This window comes from Aethalodelphis obliquidens, unplaced genomic scaffold (genome assembly GCF_003676395.1).
Source record: "Aethalodelphis obliquidens isolate GAN/ISIS:26980383/991018 unplaced genomic scaffold, ASM367639v1 scaffold6, whole genome shotgun sequence".
NCBI classification, from domain to species: Eukaryota; Metazoa; Chordata; class Mammalia; order Artiodactyla; family Delphinidae; genus Aethalodelphis; species Aethalodelphis obliquidens.
In genome coordinates this window covers 13864796-13881989 of record NW_020837950.1, presented here as the reverse complement: position 1 = coordinate 13881989, position 17194 = coordinate 13864796, and the positions used below count along the sequence as shown (strand labels likewise).

The window sequence follows — 17194 nt, the reverse complement described above, 5'->3', positions numbered from 1 at the left end:
ACTTCCATTTTCTGTGTTTACTATCCGAATTATAATCGGTCCTTTAGGAATGGATACTTCAGTGTTTCTCTTTTGCTGGTATAACAGTTATACTGAAAGAATAAGACTCACGGGGTCCAATTCTAGAACAGCTTTGTTTTGTCTCTTACTGTTCAAACTCATGTTATGGGGCTAGTTCTCACCTAGATAGAAACTAGGGCAGATCTCACAACTCTTCTCATCACTCTCAGCAAAGACGAGCACTCCAATCGCTTCTGGATATTAACTCCATCTTAGTTCAGCAATTACTCTGTCCAGTCAAAGATGATAATTAAAACTTCAGTCTACATCTCCCTGCCTGAGCCGAGGTCGACCATACACAAGGCACCTCCAGTGGGAAATAGGGACACGGCCACCTTCTCTTTTCTTTCAGCACACAGCACTTCTTCCCCTCTGTCCCTAACCCCAGCTGCATTCTGACCCCTGCAGGGTTGTGGTTTAGGGGCTACATCCCCTAAAGGTAAGGTGGCCAGAACATTCTTATATGACCAGTACTGTTCTGACCTGGGTTCGGCACTCTGGTCCTGGCAGGTGTTTAACACTTCCGTTTCTTCTGAGGTCTTTTCATGTTTCCCAAAGGTCCTTTCCCTCCCCCATCCCCCACCTTGTCCTCACTGAGCATCTCTCACCTACAGTTCCCTAGGGTGACACAGGGAACTGCATTGCTTTTCTATCTAGCTGGTCACCTCCATAGCTCCTAGACATCCAGCAACACACATTTCTAGTATCTTTCTTCCAAGAACCTCTCCACAACCCAGCAAACCCCCTTAGACCTGGGAAAACAGAACCGACAGAAACCCTCGTCAGCTCATGCTTGCCAGTGGCCCACATCTGATACATGGGAAACACTCAGGTATTGTTTTGCCCTGAGAAACTCCAGCTCCAATACGGCAGCTCTCTTATCACTCCTCCATCAGAGCAGCTAGCCAGCCTCACTCACTCAACCTCCATATTCCTCAGATGTCATCAGATACAGATGGCCATGTCTCCCAAGCCCTAGGGGGCGTCCTGAAAGTGGTCCATTGCAGCCCCTTTCCCTAGGCTAGAAGTGAGGGGTGGGCATCTCTCAGCCCTCCCCTTTGGGAGTGGGGTGGTGAGAGATACAACTTACAGCATCCTCATCTCCCACTTTTTTCTTGGCCTCTTGAATCTCTTTTTCAGGCTGGAGGTGGGTAGTCCATCAAAGGTAGCAAAACTAATTTTCAAAACTCCCTTTCAAGTCTTGCAAGATGGGCCGGAGCTTCTATCTGAATGCGGTATCTATTGTCTAAACTGGCTGACACTAGTACCAGTTTTAACCTTCTGTTACACTTGCTATCAAAGTCTGATGGTTTATATTATCCTGGTGTTACTTCAGAATCTTTGTATTGTTCTTCCCATGGTCAGTCTCTTACGAACAGATCTTTCTTTAACTTTGTGAACATTCTCATGATTTATCACGTGCTACACAATTTCAGGTAGATCATCTTGAGGACAAGAACTGGAACAATTGTGTTGCCCCTTATGGGGGGATTACGTTCCAAAGTAAGGTCACAGGAGACAATCGGGTGTATCAGCTTATTGGGTTGGCCAAAAAGTTCATTCGGACTTTTCTGTAACACTTATGGAAAAACCTGAACGAACTTTTTGGCCAGTCCCAATACTTGAAAAGTTCTGAGGAAGGCCCATTTACAATCTCTTAATCTGCCAAGCCCAGCTGCTGGTTTTTCTTCTTGTGTTAGGATGTGCTTTCTTTCTTTAACTGAACACCCAATGAAATGGCAGGCTTACACTTAAGGGACAGGTTGCATCAAAATAAACGTGTGCATGTGCACGTGTGTGACTGTCTGTCTTTGAACACTACTTTGTACATCCATCTTCAAACTTTAGAATTATTCCAAGGAAGCAAGATAGTAACACTACAAGGGGAACTGAAATCAAATGAGAAAACATTGGTGTATGCATTTCACCCTCATTCTGGGGCTTTTTCCTTGTGGAGCAGGGGAAGGTAAAGGTGGTTGGAGGGCCAATGTGCATGTGATGTGACCCTGTGTGTCTAGCATGGGAGTTACATGATGTGTGCTGATATGCCTGTATACATACGCAGTTCCTGTGGCCAGTGTGGTGACAGTCAGGTTTCTGAGCTCTCGCTGTTGCGGATATGTTGTCCAACCACCAGCTCTCCTGAGGAGGCTTGCCTATTTCCAGGTCCCCTGCCTGGACTCTGCCTGCTTCTCCTCCCTCCTGGGGAACATCTGCTCCCCCCACCCCCTGCCACCCCCACCAACAACAACCTGTGCTCTCGTGAGCTCACGTTCCTTGTAAGGATGCAGACAGGCCTCCCATGTTTATCTCCAGGTTACCTCCTGTGCAATCGACTTCTCCTTGGACATGAGCTCATGATCAGAGGGCCATTCTTTACAGACATCACACATCCCACAACACGTGATTGGGAGGAGGGAGGACGATGCATATAATCACCATAAGCCACCCACATAGGGACAAACAAACTGTCTTCTGTTTCTGATTTGCCACCGAAGGACAGCTGTAAAATGGCAACATTACCTTCCTCCAAATTAGCTTCAAAGGTTTGGGCCAAACACTGACAACGAGTTGCTTATTTTCCTTAACAGTTCATTCTGAAACTGACATCCATGAATCTTTTCTCAACTTACTCATACGTTAACCTGAACTACCAATTGGGGAAACAAGTTTCATAAACTTACTTCTTAATGTGTTAAATAATATGTCCTTTTCTAAGAAGTATCCTCGGTGAATTCCAAGGATTACTGAATAGTATTTTCTCCCTAAAAATATACTTTGGAGTATTTTATACTTTGATCATATCCCTTTTTGTCTTTACCTTTCCAGACAGAAAAATATTAAACCTAGCACCCCCCTCATATACTTTATCTCTTTAACTATACAATTTAAAAAGGGAGAGTGGCAGAGAGAGAACACTAGAATGAAGGTCAGATATGACTTCTACTCCATTTTCATCTCTTGGTAATCATTTAACCCCAAGCAAGCTATTTTTGGCCTTGGTTTCCTCTTCTGTTACATGATACTGTAATCCCATGTGCCCTACAGAGAGACAATACGAGGCCTGATGACTGCCTGTGTTATATAGTAAACTGTCTGTTATAAAGCACAAATTCAGCAAAACTCGTTTAACCAGCATTATATAGATTTTTGTGGTAATGATAAAAAATAATCATAATGATGACCCTATAGCATCACAGTAGAGTAAAGTGTCTCTGAATCATACAAGATTATATTCAGTATCATTTTAGTGCTGAGTATTTTTATTGCATTCTAATTAACTGGAAATGTGGTCAGCCACATATATAGCCTTATGTGATCTCAATTAAGGAAATTATTTGACTCAGTATAATGTGTAGGTCATTACTTAATCTATACATTAAACAAATATTCACCAAGCACCGACCATGTGCCAACAACCATGCCAAGAAATGGAAATTCAGCGATGAGAAACTAAGCATACTAGATATTCAGGTTTACAGTTTGTGAAATGCTTTGTAACTTTTAGAATACAAGCTAAATTCTGCCTTGTGATTGACAAATACTGTGATCACCATTTTAATACCTTTAGTAGAGGGAGCCTGAGGGTCTCACCTACAGACTTTAGTGCATGAGCTTTCTGACAGCTCTCTGACCATCTCAGGCTTTTCCACTTCCTGGTTCTAAGGTACTTTCTGCCTGGTCAGGGTTACCAGAAGGCTGATCTCTGCAGAGGGCAAGTGTTGTTGCATGTGACCATGTGAATATATCTCTCCATTCTAAACACCACCTTTATGTTCTAGGCTTATGGCTGGCTACATGAAGACACAGGACCAGAATCTGACCCAGTCATAGTCGTGAGGTTTCTAGGAACCACAGACATGAGTACTGATCTTAGGACTCTCCTTCTAAGTGTCTGTGAACAGTTGGCCGTGAACTACCGGTGCCTGGTTCAGAGCTACCCTAAGAAGATCCATGACCTCCGCGACTTATTTATAAACCTCTTGAATGAGTCTTCATTGCAGAGACCCCTCGTGGTCATATTCGATGCCCTGGAGCAGCTCTCAGAGAGCCACGAGGCCAGGAAGCTCTGGTGGCTCCCGGTTCACCTTCCCCGATTCGTCCGGATTGTCCTCTCCACGCTGCCCAACAAACATGGGATCCTACAGAAACTAAGGTGCCTTATCCACGAAGAAGACAACTACATCGAGCTGATTCCCCGGGACAGGAAGATGTGCAGCCAGGTGCTCAAACACCAGCTGCTGCGGGTCAAAAGGAAGGTCACGTCGGGCCAGCAGATTTACGTGAACAACGCCTTCTCCAAGTGCACGTTGCCCATGTTTGTGAACCTGACCTTTAGGGAGGTGAGGAACTGGCGATCTCACAGAGACGTCGATGAATCCTCCCTCTGTGTCACCGTGCACGAAAGCATAGAGCAGCTCTTCTGCTCCCTGGAGAGGAAGTGTGGGCAGAAACTCGTCTCCCGGGCTCTAGGTTACATCACCATGGCCAAAATGGGTTTGAGTGAAATGGAGCTGGAAGACGTGCTGGCCCTTGACAACAGTGTGATGAATGAGCTCAACGAGAGCGTCAGGCCCAGCAATCCCCTGAGGGTACCTTATCTGTACATCGCGAGGCTCAAGGAGGGGCTCAGTGGATACTTAATCGAGAGACACGTGAAGAACATCACCCTCCTGGTCTGGGCCAACAGACACCTGCAGCTCATAGCCCAGAAGCTATATCTGCAGGATAACAGTGACCTGCATGAAATGCATACCATCCTGGCAGACTATTTCCTGGGGGTCTGGTCAGGGGGCAGAAGGAAAGCTTTCTGCCTTGAAGACCCCTACCTGAATGGCTGTCTTGACTTGGAGAGCAGAAGCCTGCTTGAGGAGGAAAAGCATTTCACGGAGCACGCTTCCTTCGACAGGCAGGCCCCGGACCAGCCCTGGGTCTTTCAGTGCAACCCGCTGGAGCCTGACATCTTTTTCGTCAACCATCGGAAAATGTGTGAGCTCCTGCACCACCTGACGAGGTGTGGGAAAACCGATGACCTGCTCTACGGCATCATCATGAACTTCAGCTGGCTTTACACCATGATCAAAATTGGCCAGTTTGACAAGGTGCTCTTGGACATCGAGCTGGCTTACAACTGCTCGCAGGAGAAGGAGCTGAAGTTCCTGGCGAGCACCCTCCGCAGCATCAAAACCAAGGTCGTCGCGTTCCCCGGCTCCCTTTCCGCAGAGCTTCAGCAAAGACTGCTGCCCGTCGTGAGTTCCCTGCCCAAACTTAGACACCTTCTTTTAGAATGTGACAAAGATGGGCCCAAATACTGCTCCATCGTGCCATTACACTCATCCATGGATGTGACCTATAGCCCGGAGCGTCTTCCCTTGTCATCTAGTCACCTGCACGTCACCGAGATTCTGCCCACCTGTAACCCCAGTACGGTGCTCACAGCTTTAGAAAACGGTTCCATCAGCACGTGGGATGTGGAAACGCGTCAACTACTCAGGCAGATCACGACGGCCCAGTCTGTCATCCTGGGCATGAAACTCACCAGTGACGAAAAGTATCTCGTGGTGGCAACGACAAACAACACCTTGTTGGTTTACGACAATGTAAATTCTTGCCTCCTGTCTGAAGTGGAAATCAAAGGGACCAAGCATGGAAGCGGCTCCACCTACATCAATGGATTTACACTGTCCGTCAAACACGCTCTGGCCTGGCTCGAAGCCAGCAAGGACGTCACTGTCATCGATCTGCTCTACGGATGGCCCCTATACCAGTTCCACTGCTGGTACGAAGTGACCTGTGTCCAGTGCTCTCTGGATGGCGTGTATGCCTTCTGTGGACAGTACCTGAACACCACTACCATCTTCCATTTAGGGAGTGGAGAAAAGTTATGTACGGTGACGTCTGAATTTTCAGGTGGGTTTGTGAAGTTCCTTCTTATCTTGGACACGGCTCAGGAAATGGTAATGGTAGACAGTGAGGGAAGCCTTTCTGTTTGGAACACTGAGGACATCTCCAACCCCCAGCTGACCGATGACTTTGACTGCCGAAGAGAAGATAGTGAAGTGGTCAGCATTGAGCTTTCAGAGGACCAAAGTGCAGTTCTGATCTGTAAAGCCCTCAGCATCGAGCTCTTAGATACCGGTATGTGGAAGGTGGCTGAAAAGTTCAGAGCGAAGCACAACGAACGCTTTATATCGGCTGTGCTGTCCAAGAATGGAGACTGCATCATTGCAACCATGGAAAACACCTCGGCCGTGTTTTTCTGGAGGCGGGACACGGGACAGTGTATGGCGAGCTTACAGGAAATCTCAGGTACCATAGTCAAGTTGGTGAAATCCAGTCATCACAACATGCTGCTATCTTTATCCACCAGTGGTGTTCTTTCTATCTGGGACATAGATATAATCACAGCTATGTCCAACATAGATAAGACTGGAAAACCCATCCAAAGTCTGGTGTTACCCGCTAGGGGGGAAATCATTTACTCCCTCGATGGCTCTGATTGTGTTCACAAGTGGAACTTCAGCAGTGGGTTCCTTGAAGCAGTATTTAAGCATGAAGGAATAGTTGAACACTGTGTGTTGACATCCTCTGGAGACGTCATGGTGACATCGGATGACAAGAGCAGCCAATACGTCTGGCATACCAGCAGCGGTGAAAACCTCTTCCGAATTAATGGGCAGAGAATATCTCAGCTGCTGATTACCCACAATGACCAGTTCGTGGTCTCTCTCTGTGAGGAAAATGCCTCCAGGGTTTGGAGACTAGCCACGGGCCACAGGGTATGCAACATCCTGACCACTCTGCAGAATGCCTTCATAACCTCTGCAAATACCTTCGTGGTGGGCATGACCAAAAGCAAGGTGCTGGCAGTCAGTCTTTGGACGGGAAGCATCACCAAGAAGGTCTGCTGCGAAGACGGCACCACCATTGTGAATTTTAAATTGATCCCCGATTGTCCGGACATCATTGTGTTTATCACGTCAGCCGAGACGGTGAATATCTGGAGTCTGACAGATGAAGTGATCTGTCGCCGTGTGCAACTTCCAAACAACTTCCTGAAAAATCTAGAGGATTTTGAAATTTCCCCCAATGGAAAGCTAGGCATTATTTCCAGGGGAGATGAAAATATCAACGTGCTGGATTTACACAGCGGTAAATTACGGGTGGTTCACGCCTCTGGGGTCATCTGGAGGCACAGGTTGTCTCGAGACGGTCGCTACCTGGTATACATTTGTTTCCGAAACGGGGAGGAAGAGGACGAAAATGGTGCGATATCCAGTTTGATTGTCATGAGACTGGCCGATGGCAAAAATATCGGTGCTTGCTCCCTTTACAAAACTCCAACTTTTCTTGCCCTCTCCCAGCGGCACCTGAACATCATTGTGGGTTTTGACGACGGCAGTATAGGGATATACACGGTGGTAGACCGCGTAGACGCTGCACTGAAAATTAAAATAGCCACTTCAAATAGCAGACAAATTTTCAATAATGCGACACAGACATCCAGGCCAAAGTGTCATAGTTACTGTTTTAAAATGTCTGTGGATTGCTTATGGAGAGAGTCCACTGAGGTCTTTGCAAGAGACAGTCCCATCACAGTGAGTGACTCCATGGAGCCCAACGAGGCGACGCCCTCCAAGAAACACAACTCTTGCTATGACCGGGTGTGCTCCGCCCTGGAATCCAGGGGCCACAGCTATGCCCCTGACAACTGAAAAAATGTTTTTCCTGCTCAGCAGAAATACATAATATGTAAAAGAAAAAAAAAAGTATCTTCTGTATCCCAGATGATAAACACTCATTCTTAAAGGACAGGAAAGATGCTGGAGTCCCAATGCTAATTATTGCCATGCTCATGAAATGTACAGAAATGTGAAATTGGTTGTGAGGTTGGTCTTCTTGACAAAGTGTATCCAGGAACGAAGTCTTAACAGAGAATTTCTACAAATCGTATTTACATGGCTATATCAACTGGAAGTTAGAGGGTAGTTTTTAAATTAACTGGACGGGAAAAAGCAGCTTAACTCATCCCATTGTCCAGATGAGAGAGGCTAGAGCTACATAGAGACCATTTGGACTGAAGTTAGTTCTACAGCAACTGGTTGAAATTTGTAAACACAAATTGCTGTTGGACTTCAAGTGATTGTGTGGATAACTAAACACAGCCTTAATCTCTCCTTACATTTTATGATCCTGACAACTGTGTCAATCCAGTCTGCAGATGGAAGGTCTAAAGGTGCAAAATAATGTAACAAAAATGCCCAGATGTACTCCCAGTTTCCCAGGAGAAAGGATGTGAAGTGTGAGGCCACAGACTGACTGGGGCAAGAGCTACCTACCGCTATCATAGGGCTACTGAACACACAGAGTCGGTCTTCATTAAAATACAGTTGTGACAACTGCATGCAAGGGTTTCTGTATAATGGAACACATGATTTTTAAACTATTTTCTGGGCTGCAAAAGAACACATTTACTAAGAAACCACAATCTTTTCATGTCATTTTGAAATGTCTATTTGTGCTGGGTGTAAAAAAGAGTTACAGAAAGGGCATTACAAATTTGGTCAAAACACCTGTTCATTGCTATCATTGTACTAACAAAAGGCTGTGCTATGGAAGTCAGTTGTACCGAAGCATAAATTATTTCCTAAATCCCTGCAGTAAATCTTAATAGAAGGAAAGCTTTCTCGACATGCCATCTATGGAATACTGATGACATCTGCCTTACTCTCATTCCTCCTCTTTCCTGTGTAAAACGCAGATAGCTGACCAAATACTCTGGGACAAACTGAATATGCGTGTCTTTGTGCTAAAATATTCTGTAAATCTTAAGGGTGTCCAAAGGCTCTTTACTGTCCCTGTTTGTACTCACTTTCTTACTTCTACACACTGTATGAATCCTTCTTTATCTGTCACCCTTTCTGCCTGAGGACTCTCTAGAGCCTTTTATAGTCTTCTCCGTTTCAAAGCAGAAGCTGTGAAATTGGTATTCGATGTTTTTAAAAACTACTCCTCCTATTTAAAAGAAAATATTACATCTCAAAAGGGGAAAGTGATTTTCTTCCTTCCCTATCCTCCTCATGGCACGTCCTTGGATGCCTTTCCAAAGGGCGTCAGTAGTGGGGGTTTGGTTTGGTTTGAAAGGGACAGTGGTGACTTGAGAAGGCAGAATAATGAACAGGGAACTGACTCGCTTTCAGTCCAGCTCTGCCATGAACTCATCCAATATTCGTAGACAGATCTTTTAACCGCCCAAATGTATTGTTTTTGTAAACTGCAGAATAAGGGTAGTGATACCTCCTGCTATTGCTCTCATAGGGATGTGAGGGAGAAATGGGAGAAAAAAGAGAGTGACATCTTAATGGTTAACGCTAACGCAAGAAACAAAGTGATTTAACCCACCGGGAATCCAAGCCAACTGTACGTCAATTTGGAAGGCGGCTTGACAGGTAAGCATACAGGGATGTGATTCCAATATAGACACCCACTCCCTAGTGAAAGACTTTTTTTTCAGTATACTCCTCCTGGTCTAGCTACCAGCCAGGGAGGTGGTAGCCCAGAGAAGGCTCAGCCCACATACAGACCACGTGGAGTTGACTGAGTCAATGCTTTTTTTTTTAGCTCTTCGGAGGCAACACATTCTTATTCCTGTCATTATCAGTTGGACCTCCATGCTACACATTTCTAAGAAATAAATGTCTAGATGGATTAAATGTAGTGTGTGAATGTTCTATGTAACAGCCAACAGAGTTTAACAAGTGACTTGAATGATTTTTCCTAACTTGTTTGCAACTGATAGCTCATATTGAATGTTTTTATGTAAACTTTGTATTGTTGGGAAGAACTACCCAATCAGAGATCTATATTTTCATAAATGTTACATTTAGTTAAATTTTATTACAGAGTTGTTACACTAGAAAATTATTGCCGTCTTCAAAAAATGTACAGTCTTGTGTAGGTATTGTTTGTATGAATAAAAGATAAACTACTTAGATTTGTGTGGTGTTTGTTTTTCTCCCCCAACTTTGGCAGATGTAGTTAGAGGTCTTCAGTAATAATAGCAATAATAATAATAATTGTTCATGCTTACTGAGTGCTTACTGTACACGAGCTTTGCATGTGCTAAGCCATGTAATCTTCACAACAGCCAGGTGAGGTATGTACTGTTAATACTCCAAACGTATAGATGAAGAAACCTAAAAACAGAGGTCCAGAGGGAATCGCTGAAGAGAATTTCAATACACCATCAATTTTTTTTTTGTTGTTAACTTCTCAAAGCACATAAAAATAAAGCATTGAGTATCCAGCAGGAACTTACTGCTAATGACCTAGAAGATATTTTCTAATTTAAAGATTAGAGGCCAGGCTAGGCTCTGAAGATCACTGGAGGTCTTTGCAAACTCCCAGGATTTTCAGGTATAACCGTAACTGCAATAGTTGCAGTATTCATCCAACAAATATTTACTTCGGCATACAATTTGCCAGGAATACAAAGATTAATAAATAGTTTACACCTTCTAGGACTTCAGTCTTAATAGGAAAACAGGAAACAAGTTCTATGTGTAGTACATGAAGTTTGGTTCTCAGAGAAAATGTAGAGGAGTGGATCGTTATTATTTGCATAAAAGCATTTCATATACATGGAGTTTGTTGTTTAATTAAATATCTTCCTTCCTAGGGTCAAGAACACAACAAACACTGTGCTTGCTATGTCTAAGTCATTATGCTATGCCTAGGATGATTTAAAAATTAGTCACGCACAACCCCTGCCCTCCAGGATCCTATCATCTAAGGGAGGCGCAACTAAATTGGATGTAAGACAGACTGTGATTTAAAAAAAAGTTGTTAGCCAAAACAAAAAAAAGTGAAAAGTGAAAGCCAGGTACTGAGGATACACTGCAGAGGAGCAATTAACTCTAACTGGGAGTCAAAAAGGATGGCAAGAGGAGGTGACAGAGAGCAGTGGCTTGAAGGATAAGTAGGACTTAGCTGTCAGAATGTCAGAAAGACATTTCAGGTGGAGGAAGCTGCGTGAGCAAAAACAGGGAGCGTCAAAGTCTACTTAGATGACTTCAAATGCTATGTGGGGATTTTAAACTTTATTCGGTAGCCAATAGGGAATCATGAAAAAGTTTTTGAGAAGGGGAATAGCCTAGTTGAAATGGTAATTTTTAAAATGACTGGGGCAGTAATATGTCAGATGAATTAGAGATGAAAGAGACCATAATCTGGGAGACCAGTAAAGAGACTATTGCAAAGACCTGAGATAGAAAGTATAAGAACTCGATCTTAGGGCAGTGGCAGTAAAATTGCTAAGAAGAGTGATTTCAGGATGTCACTGATAGAGGTGGGTGATGAAAGAGAAGGAAAACTCTAATTCCAGTTCCAACTGAAATTGAGTGGAGAGTAGAGTTACAAATGTAAAAGGAATAGGTTAGGAGATGAAAATGAGGGAAATAATAAAGTTGGACCCAGAGAGTTTAAAGGTTAAGACATCCACACAGGCAACTGGTAATACACGATCCATTCAATGAAGAAACCTGAGCTAAAGATAAAGAATCCAACCAGTAATCTCTTTCTCAAAAGTCTAAAATGCCTAATATGGAACTCGTTTGGTTGTAATGTAAGCCAATACCATAACCTTTTTAAAAGTTTGTCTCTTCTTTAGAACTATATTGACAAATTTAGAACTATACTGACAAATCCACTCAAACAAATTAGCTTTCTAAGCTTCCATAACTCATCAGCGGAGAACAATTTATATGCCAATGAAAACATAAACACACCTAAAACCTAAGTGAATCGTGGTGTTTCATTCCCACACACATGACGCACGGCCTCTCACTGTTGTGGCCTCTCCCGTTGCCGAGCACAGGCTCCGGACACGCAGGCTCAGCGGCCATGGCTCACGGGCCCAGCCACTCCATGGCATGTGGGATCTTCCCGGCCCGGGGCACGAAGCCGCTTCCCCTGCATCGGCAGGCGGACTCTCAACCACTGCGCCACCAGGGAAGCCCTTCCTTATTTTTTATGAGGGTCCCCTCTGAGCTCCATTTGGCATTCCATGTGAGCTGCATGAAATACAGATTACACTTTGTACAGACACATCAAAGGGTTCAGTTTCAGTGTATCAACATGACAAATTATGTAAAACTGGCAATTTGAGGTTACCAATAACACCACCACCTGTGGCTTTATAGAATCCCAGCCTTTAGTAGATGAGGGTAACTTAGCCAGCTGCATAAGCAGATTCAGGGTGGTGGTGCATCATTTTGTTCAAACACAGATTACTGGGGCTTCCCTGGTGGCACAATGGTTGGGAGTCCGCCGGCCAATGCAGGGGGCACGGGTTCGTGCCCCGGTCCGGGAGGATCCCACATGCCGCGGAGCAGCTGGGCCCTTGAGCCATGGCCGCTGGGCCTGCGCATCCGGAGACCGTGCTCCGCAACGGGAGAGGCCACAGCAGTGAGAGGCCCGCGTACCGAAAAACAAACAAACAAACAAACAAAAAAACTTCACCCTCCCTGATTCCACTATCTTTAAATCCATATGTCTGGGGTGGAATCCAAGAATCTGCATTTTTACTAAATTCTCCCAGATGATGCTGATTCTACCAGTCTGGGAAACACACTTTAAAACCCAAGATAAATACCAACTGGTCAAAATAACCAACCGATAAACTTACCAGTGGACATTTCTAAAGCATGGGCTAGAAGTTGGACAAGAGGGTCCTTTACTGTGACAAAGAGTTTTATCAGACAGTGATGTAAAACAGCACACAACGTCCCCTGTAAATCTATCGTTTTAAAGCATGCAGCTACTACACAAGCGGAAGGATTCAAAAAACGAGTTTTCCCCCATAAAGCGTGACAAATGTTGTCGTGTAAATGGCGCTGGAATCACTAGAGTGGACACATTAAGAACTAAGGGCAGTGTGTCCATCTCTAAACAGTATTCTGCCCTGTTGCTTCTCCAGCATCCCTGAATGAATGAAGGGGAAAGGGAGAAGAGGGCAAGCCAGGTGGCGCCGTAGCTTAACACATTTTCCTGCCAAGCCCAACACTAACGCACTTTGGAGCACAGGTGAAAACAATCTCCAACCCTTAAGTACTATTTTAGAGTAAAGCAACCCACCTTAAGTGCATGGATTGCCACAAGCACGGGCGTGGAGCTCAGGAGGGTAGACGGGGTGTGGCAGCCGAGGTTCCAACACCCCAGGAACAGAGAGGGAAGGTGAGGGGCGGGGGAGCATGACTTCGTTGAACTCCCACCGCGGTCTTGAGGGTGCAGGCGAGGCTGTGCAACTTCCCCGGGAATTCTCATTCTAGTAGCGTCTGCGCTCTTTCCCAGACCATCTATCCCATAAAGGCAGGCGACAGTGCACACACCAGGTGTAGGCGGCTAATACCAGCACGGGGTGGGGGGGGGGGGGGGGGGGCGGAAAAAAACCCACAGGTTTGGGGGGGGGGGGGGAACGGGAGACAGATTTGCCAGGGAGTGCATTTATGTATCTCCCCCCACTTACGTCCCAAATCTTAGGAAGCTCCCTTCTCCCTGCAGCACGACGCCCAAATAGGCACCAAAAAGTTTCCCTGCGCGGGCAGAGGCTGGCATGCAGCCTGGGTGTCGGTGATCAGAGGCCGAGCTCCGGGGTTTTCTGTTTGGGTGCGCCCCGCAGGCCAGCCCGGGCTCGGGGGCGTCGGCGGTGGCGCTCCGGAGGCCCAGGCGCGGCGCGGCCAGCTCAGGTAAAGGGTTACGCGGACCCGGGAGGCTCGCCCGCCGGCCCGGCCACGTGACGCGCCGGCCCAATGAGTGCGCCGGGGAGGCCGTTGCGGGCGCGGCGGATCCCCGCGGCGCTGAGCCGCTGGAGTTTCCCGGCGCGGCCGCCCGAGGCCGGCGAAGCCATGGGCGCCGCGACCCCGCCGCCGCCGCCGCCGCCGCCGCCCGGCCCCAGGTAGGGACAGTCTCCAGCCCCGCGCGCCGGGCCCCGCCGCGGGCAGCACAGGCGCTTGACTCCCGCGGAACTCGGGTTTTGTGGCAAGGTTCCCCCCACTTCTCTTACGGGGCATTTTTATTTATTTCCTTTGCCGTGGGAAAAGAAAAAAAAGTGGGGTATGGGGAGGTGAGGCAGTTCTTAGTTTGATTGCTTCGGGAAAGTCAGGCCATTCAACAAAGGCTCTGAAAGAGGCGAAATCCAGAATGGGGTGAGGTGGGGGGGACTTTTACAAACTCCCCCAAACTAAAGACCAAGACAGTTTGCAAAGCTTGGCATCTACTTGATGTGTGAAACACTCTTGTTTTTCAATATCTTATTAATGAACTTTCAATAGTGCCTGAGAACTTGAACTGGGAAAACTGCAAAAGATTTCCCCCTTATTTCTAAGTACCCCCTCCTTCCCCCATTTTTAAGCATGTGAATGTTTTTAAGTAAAACGGAAATGGAAGGTGACCGGCGCTCTTTGAAATGTCCTTGGGTCCCAGGATTTGCCCCCTTTGGGGCGCTGGCGATGAGTAGGGATTGAGGGGAGGCGCCAGTACTAGGAAGCAGCACGTGTTGAAGGAGGGTCCCAGGTGCAGCCGGTTAAATGGTGAGACACTGTTGGCTGAATATTTGATAATTAGGCAAGTATCTCCCAGGTCGATTACTTGGGTCTCAGTGACCTTGGCAGTCCAGAAGAGGTGAGATTTTCACAAACCACCACTGAACAAATTTTCCAGTGATAAAGACAAAAATCAATGTTTTGTTTTGTTTTTCCTCAAGCACTAATTCACCTTAGAAACAAAACAAAAACTTCCTTTAGTAATTTAGTACATGTTGTTTTCCATTGCAGTATAGATGTTTGCCCAGTGAATTTAGAGGAAGTCAGTGTTCCATGAGGTGGTTCAAAGCATTAAAGAATAGGGTGTTTATTTTCTTCCTGTCACTGCTAGAGAGAATTACTGATGGCAGTTCTCACCATGGCTTGTAGGTGGTTGTAAACACGCTATTTTGGAAACACTTGAGAGTTGAATGAGAAAGATGGGGAAAGTGGTTGCTGCTTTTAAAGACAATAGGTTCTATTATTTGCCACTTATTCTCACACTGAATCCTCCAGTTAACACTATTTTAAGAAGGAGACACGTTAAAGTCTTCTAAGGCTGAGCACCCAGGTCTGTAGAACATCCGAACAGTCATGAGGCAGATCACTGAAACAATAACCAAGCTCTGAAGGTGAAGTAGAGTTCTGGGGTTATTTGTATTTCTCTAATGTGTGAAGAGTCAGTTATAGGAAGCTGCCTTGATCACAGAGGCCAAATGGAGCAGACACTGATACAAGAAGGCAAGGTTCGGCTTCTTTCTCTTCTTTGCTCTCTGTGTCCCTTCTGATCCTGTTCTTTGATTCAGTAAGCATGTGATAAGCTCCTATCTCATGGCATCTGTTCCCCGGGCCTGGTTATCAGAGGTTCTCAAGATTTAGATATGTAATGACATCTGAAGATCAAGGTGGCCAGTCTTAGCTATGTTCTAAGAGCTTTTGCATATCTGGAATTTAAAACAAAACAGTGACTTGAATGTCAACTAAACATGTTCCTTAGCCTAGAATGGAGCAATCCCCCATGACTTTCCACCTAGTCCCTGTCTGAGCCTGGCAACATAACCAGGCTAAGCCCTGGCCAGAATCCAGTGTCAGCCCAAGGGCAGAGCAGGTAATGCCCTCCTTGCTCTGGGAACAGCCCTACCCTTGGTGCCGTGAGAGCCCATTGACTGTGCTTCCAGGAATGGACTCCAGTTTCCGAATAATTGAATACCAGCCTCTTGGTAGCTGGGTTTCCTCTACCTGGACTGTTGCAAATTCCTCTAGTTCCACAATTTTTTCAATAACCCAGAACCTTGGGGTCTTTTAGGCTCTTGGTAAAATAGTACCTAGCTCCTGCCCTTTTTTTTTTCTTTCTTTCTTTTTTTGGGGCATTAGATTGATTATTGGTTGCAGATAGACTTACTAGATATCTAGAAAAGAGGAGTTGATAGGCTTATCCTAGGGGAGAGGATAGACCTGAGCCCTCACCCATCTGCAGGTCAGCCAGGTCACCCCATTATAGCCTTCCTTAGTCTAGTTATCACCTGAATGCTATGTAAGAAAATGAAATGAAAATGAAGTGTTTTATCTACTCTCACCCTTTTCACCTGAGAATATCATGGTCCCACAGAGATTGGAATCTTCAAAAGGACCATAGATCACCAAAATGCCCCTATCCTAAAGCATGCTTATAACACACCCATCAGGTGAATATGTATCCTCAAGCAGAGACTTAAAAAAACTCAAAATACTGACTCAGTGTCATCAAGCATCTTAGAAAAGACTCTCCTGAGCTGCAGTAAATATCAATAGTATTAACATAAGGCAAGAGGAATATCATGTCTCCGATTTTACCGCAAGCAGTGAACTCTGTTCTATTCCGGGTACAATTGGCTTTCTAAAATTAAGTGGAACCCTGACCTGGCCAGGGTTTGTAGACATTTGGTCAGATGCTAGGGACACAGTCCTTGCCTTTGGGGGTCTTACAGTCCTCAGAGAAGACATTGGAGGATTTTAAGCAGAGCAGATCTGCATTTTAGAAAGTTCACTCAGGCTGCAGTGAGAAGAATGAAATGGGGAAGAAAGGCTGCTGCTAAGAAAATCCCCACTAGAGGGGAGAGAGAAGTGAATTGATTCAAAAGATACTTAGGCAAAGGTATTTAAGATACTAACTCAAAGAAAATATTAGGTGACTCAACTCTCTGAAAAGTTGACCTGTCATTTCAAAATATGTGTGTTCCAGGTAGATAACCAGAAGCGACGTTTCATTACAAGGCTGTCCCTACTGACTGTAGCTACTCTCAGGCCCCACGTAATTTGTTTCTATCACAGAAAAAAGTTTTTGAAAAAGAATGAGGCTGGGGATTCCCTGGTGGCACAGTGGTTGAGAGTACGCCTGCCGATGCAGGGGACGCAGGTTCGTGCCCTGGTCCGGGAAGATCCCACGTGCCGCGGAGCGGCTGGGCCCGTGAGCCATGGCCGCTGAGCCTGCGCGTCCGGAGCCTGTGCACCGCAACGGGAGAGGCCACAACAGTGAGAGGCCCGCGTACCGCAAAAAACAAAAAAAAAGAATGAGG

The 17194-nt window shown here is 45.8% G+C and overlaps 2 protein-coding genes and 1 pseudogene across 2 annotated transcripts in view; all 3 read left to right on the top strand.

Annotated features, from left to right (window-relative positions):
* The window catches only part of NWD2 (NACHT and WD repeat domain containing 2), a 203707-nt gene extending 193653 nt beyond the window's left edge, over window positions 1-10054 (top strand). The window contains exon 7 of the mRNA XM_027103189.1: window positions 3843-10054. Coding sequence (XP_026958990.1) covers window positions 3843-7775 — 3933 coding nt within the window. The 3' untranslated portion in view covers window positions 7776-10054. The remainder of the gene's footprint in view (window positions 1-3842) is intronic.
* Window positions 10055-13951: 3897 nt separating this feature from the next.
* Window positions 13952-17194, top strand: part of PGCKA1 (PDCD10 and GCKIII kinases associated 1) — an 83423-nt gene continuing 80180 nt past the window's right edge. Inside the window, exon 1 of the mRNA XM_027103188.1 lies at window positions 13952-14014. The gene's annotated coding sequence lies outside the window, so the exon portion shown is untranslated. The remainder of the gene's footprint in view (window positions 14015-17194) is intronic.
* The window catches only part of LOC113619234 (CDGSH iron-sulfur domain-containing protein 2 pseudogene), an 80571-nt pseudogene continuing 77341 nt past the window's right edge, over window positions 13965-17194 (top strand).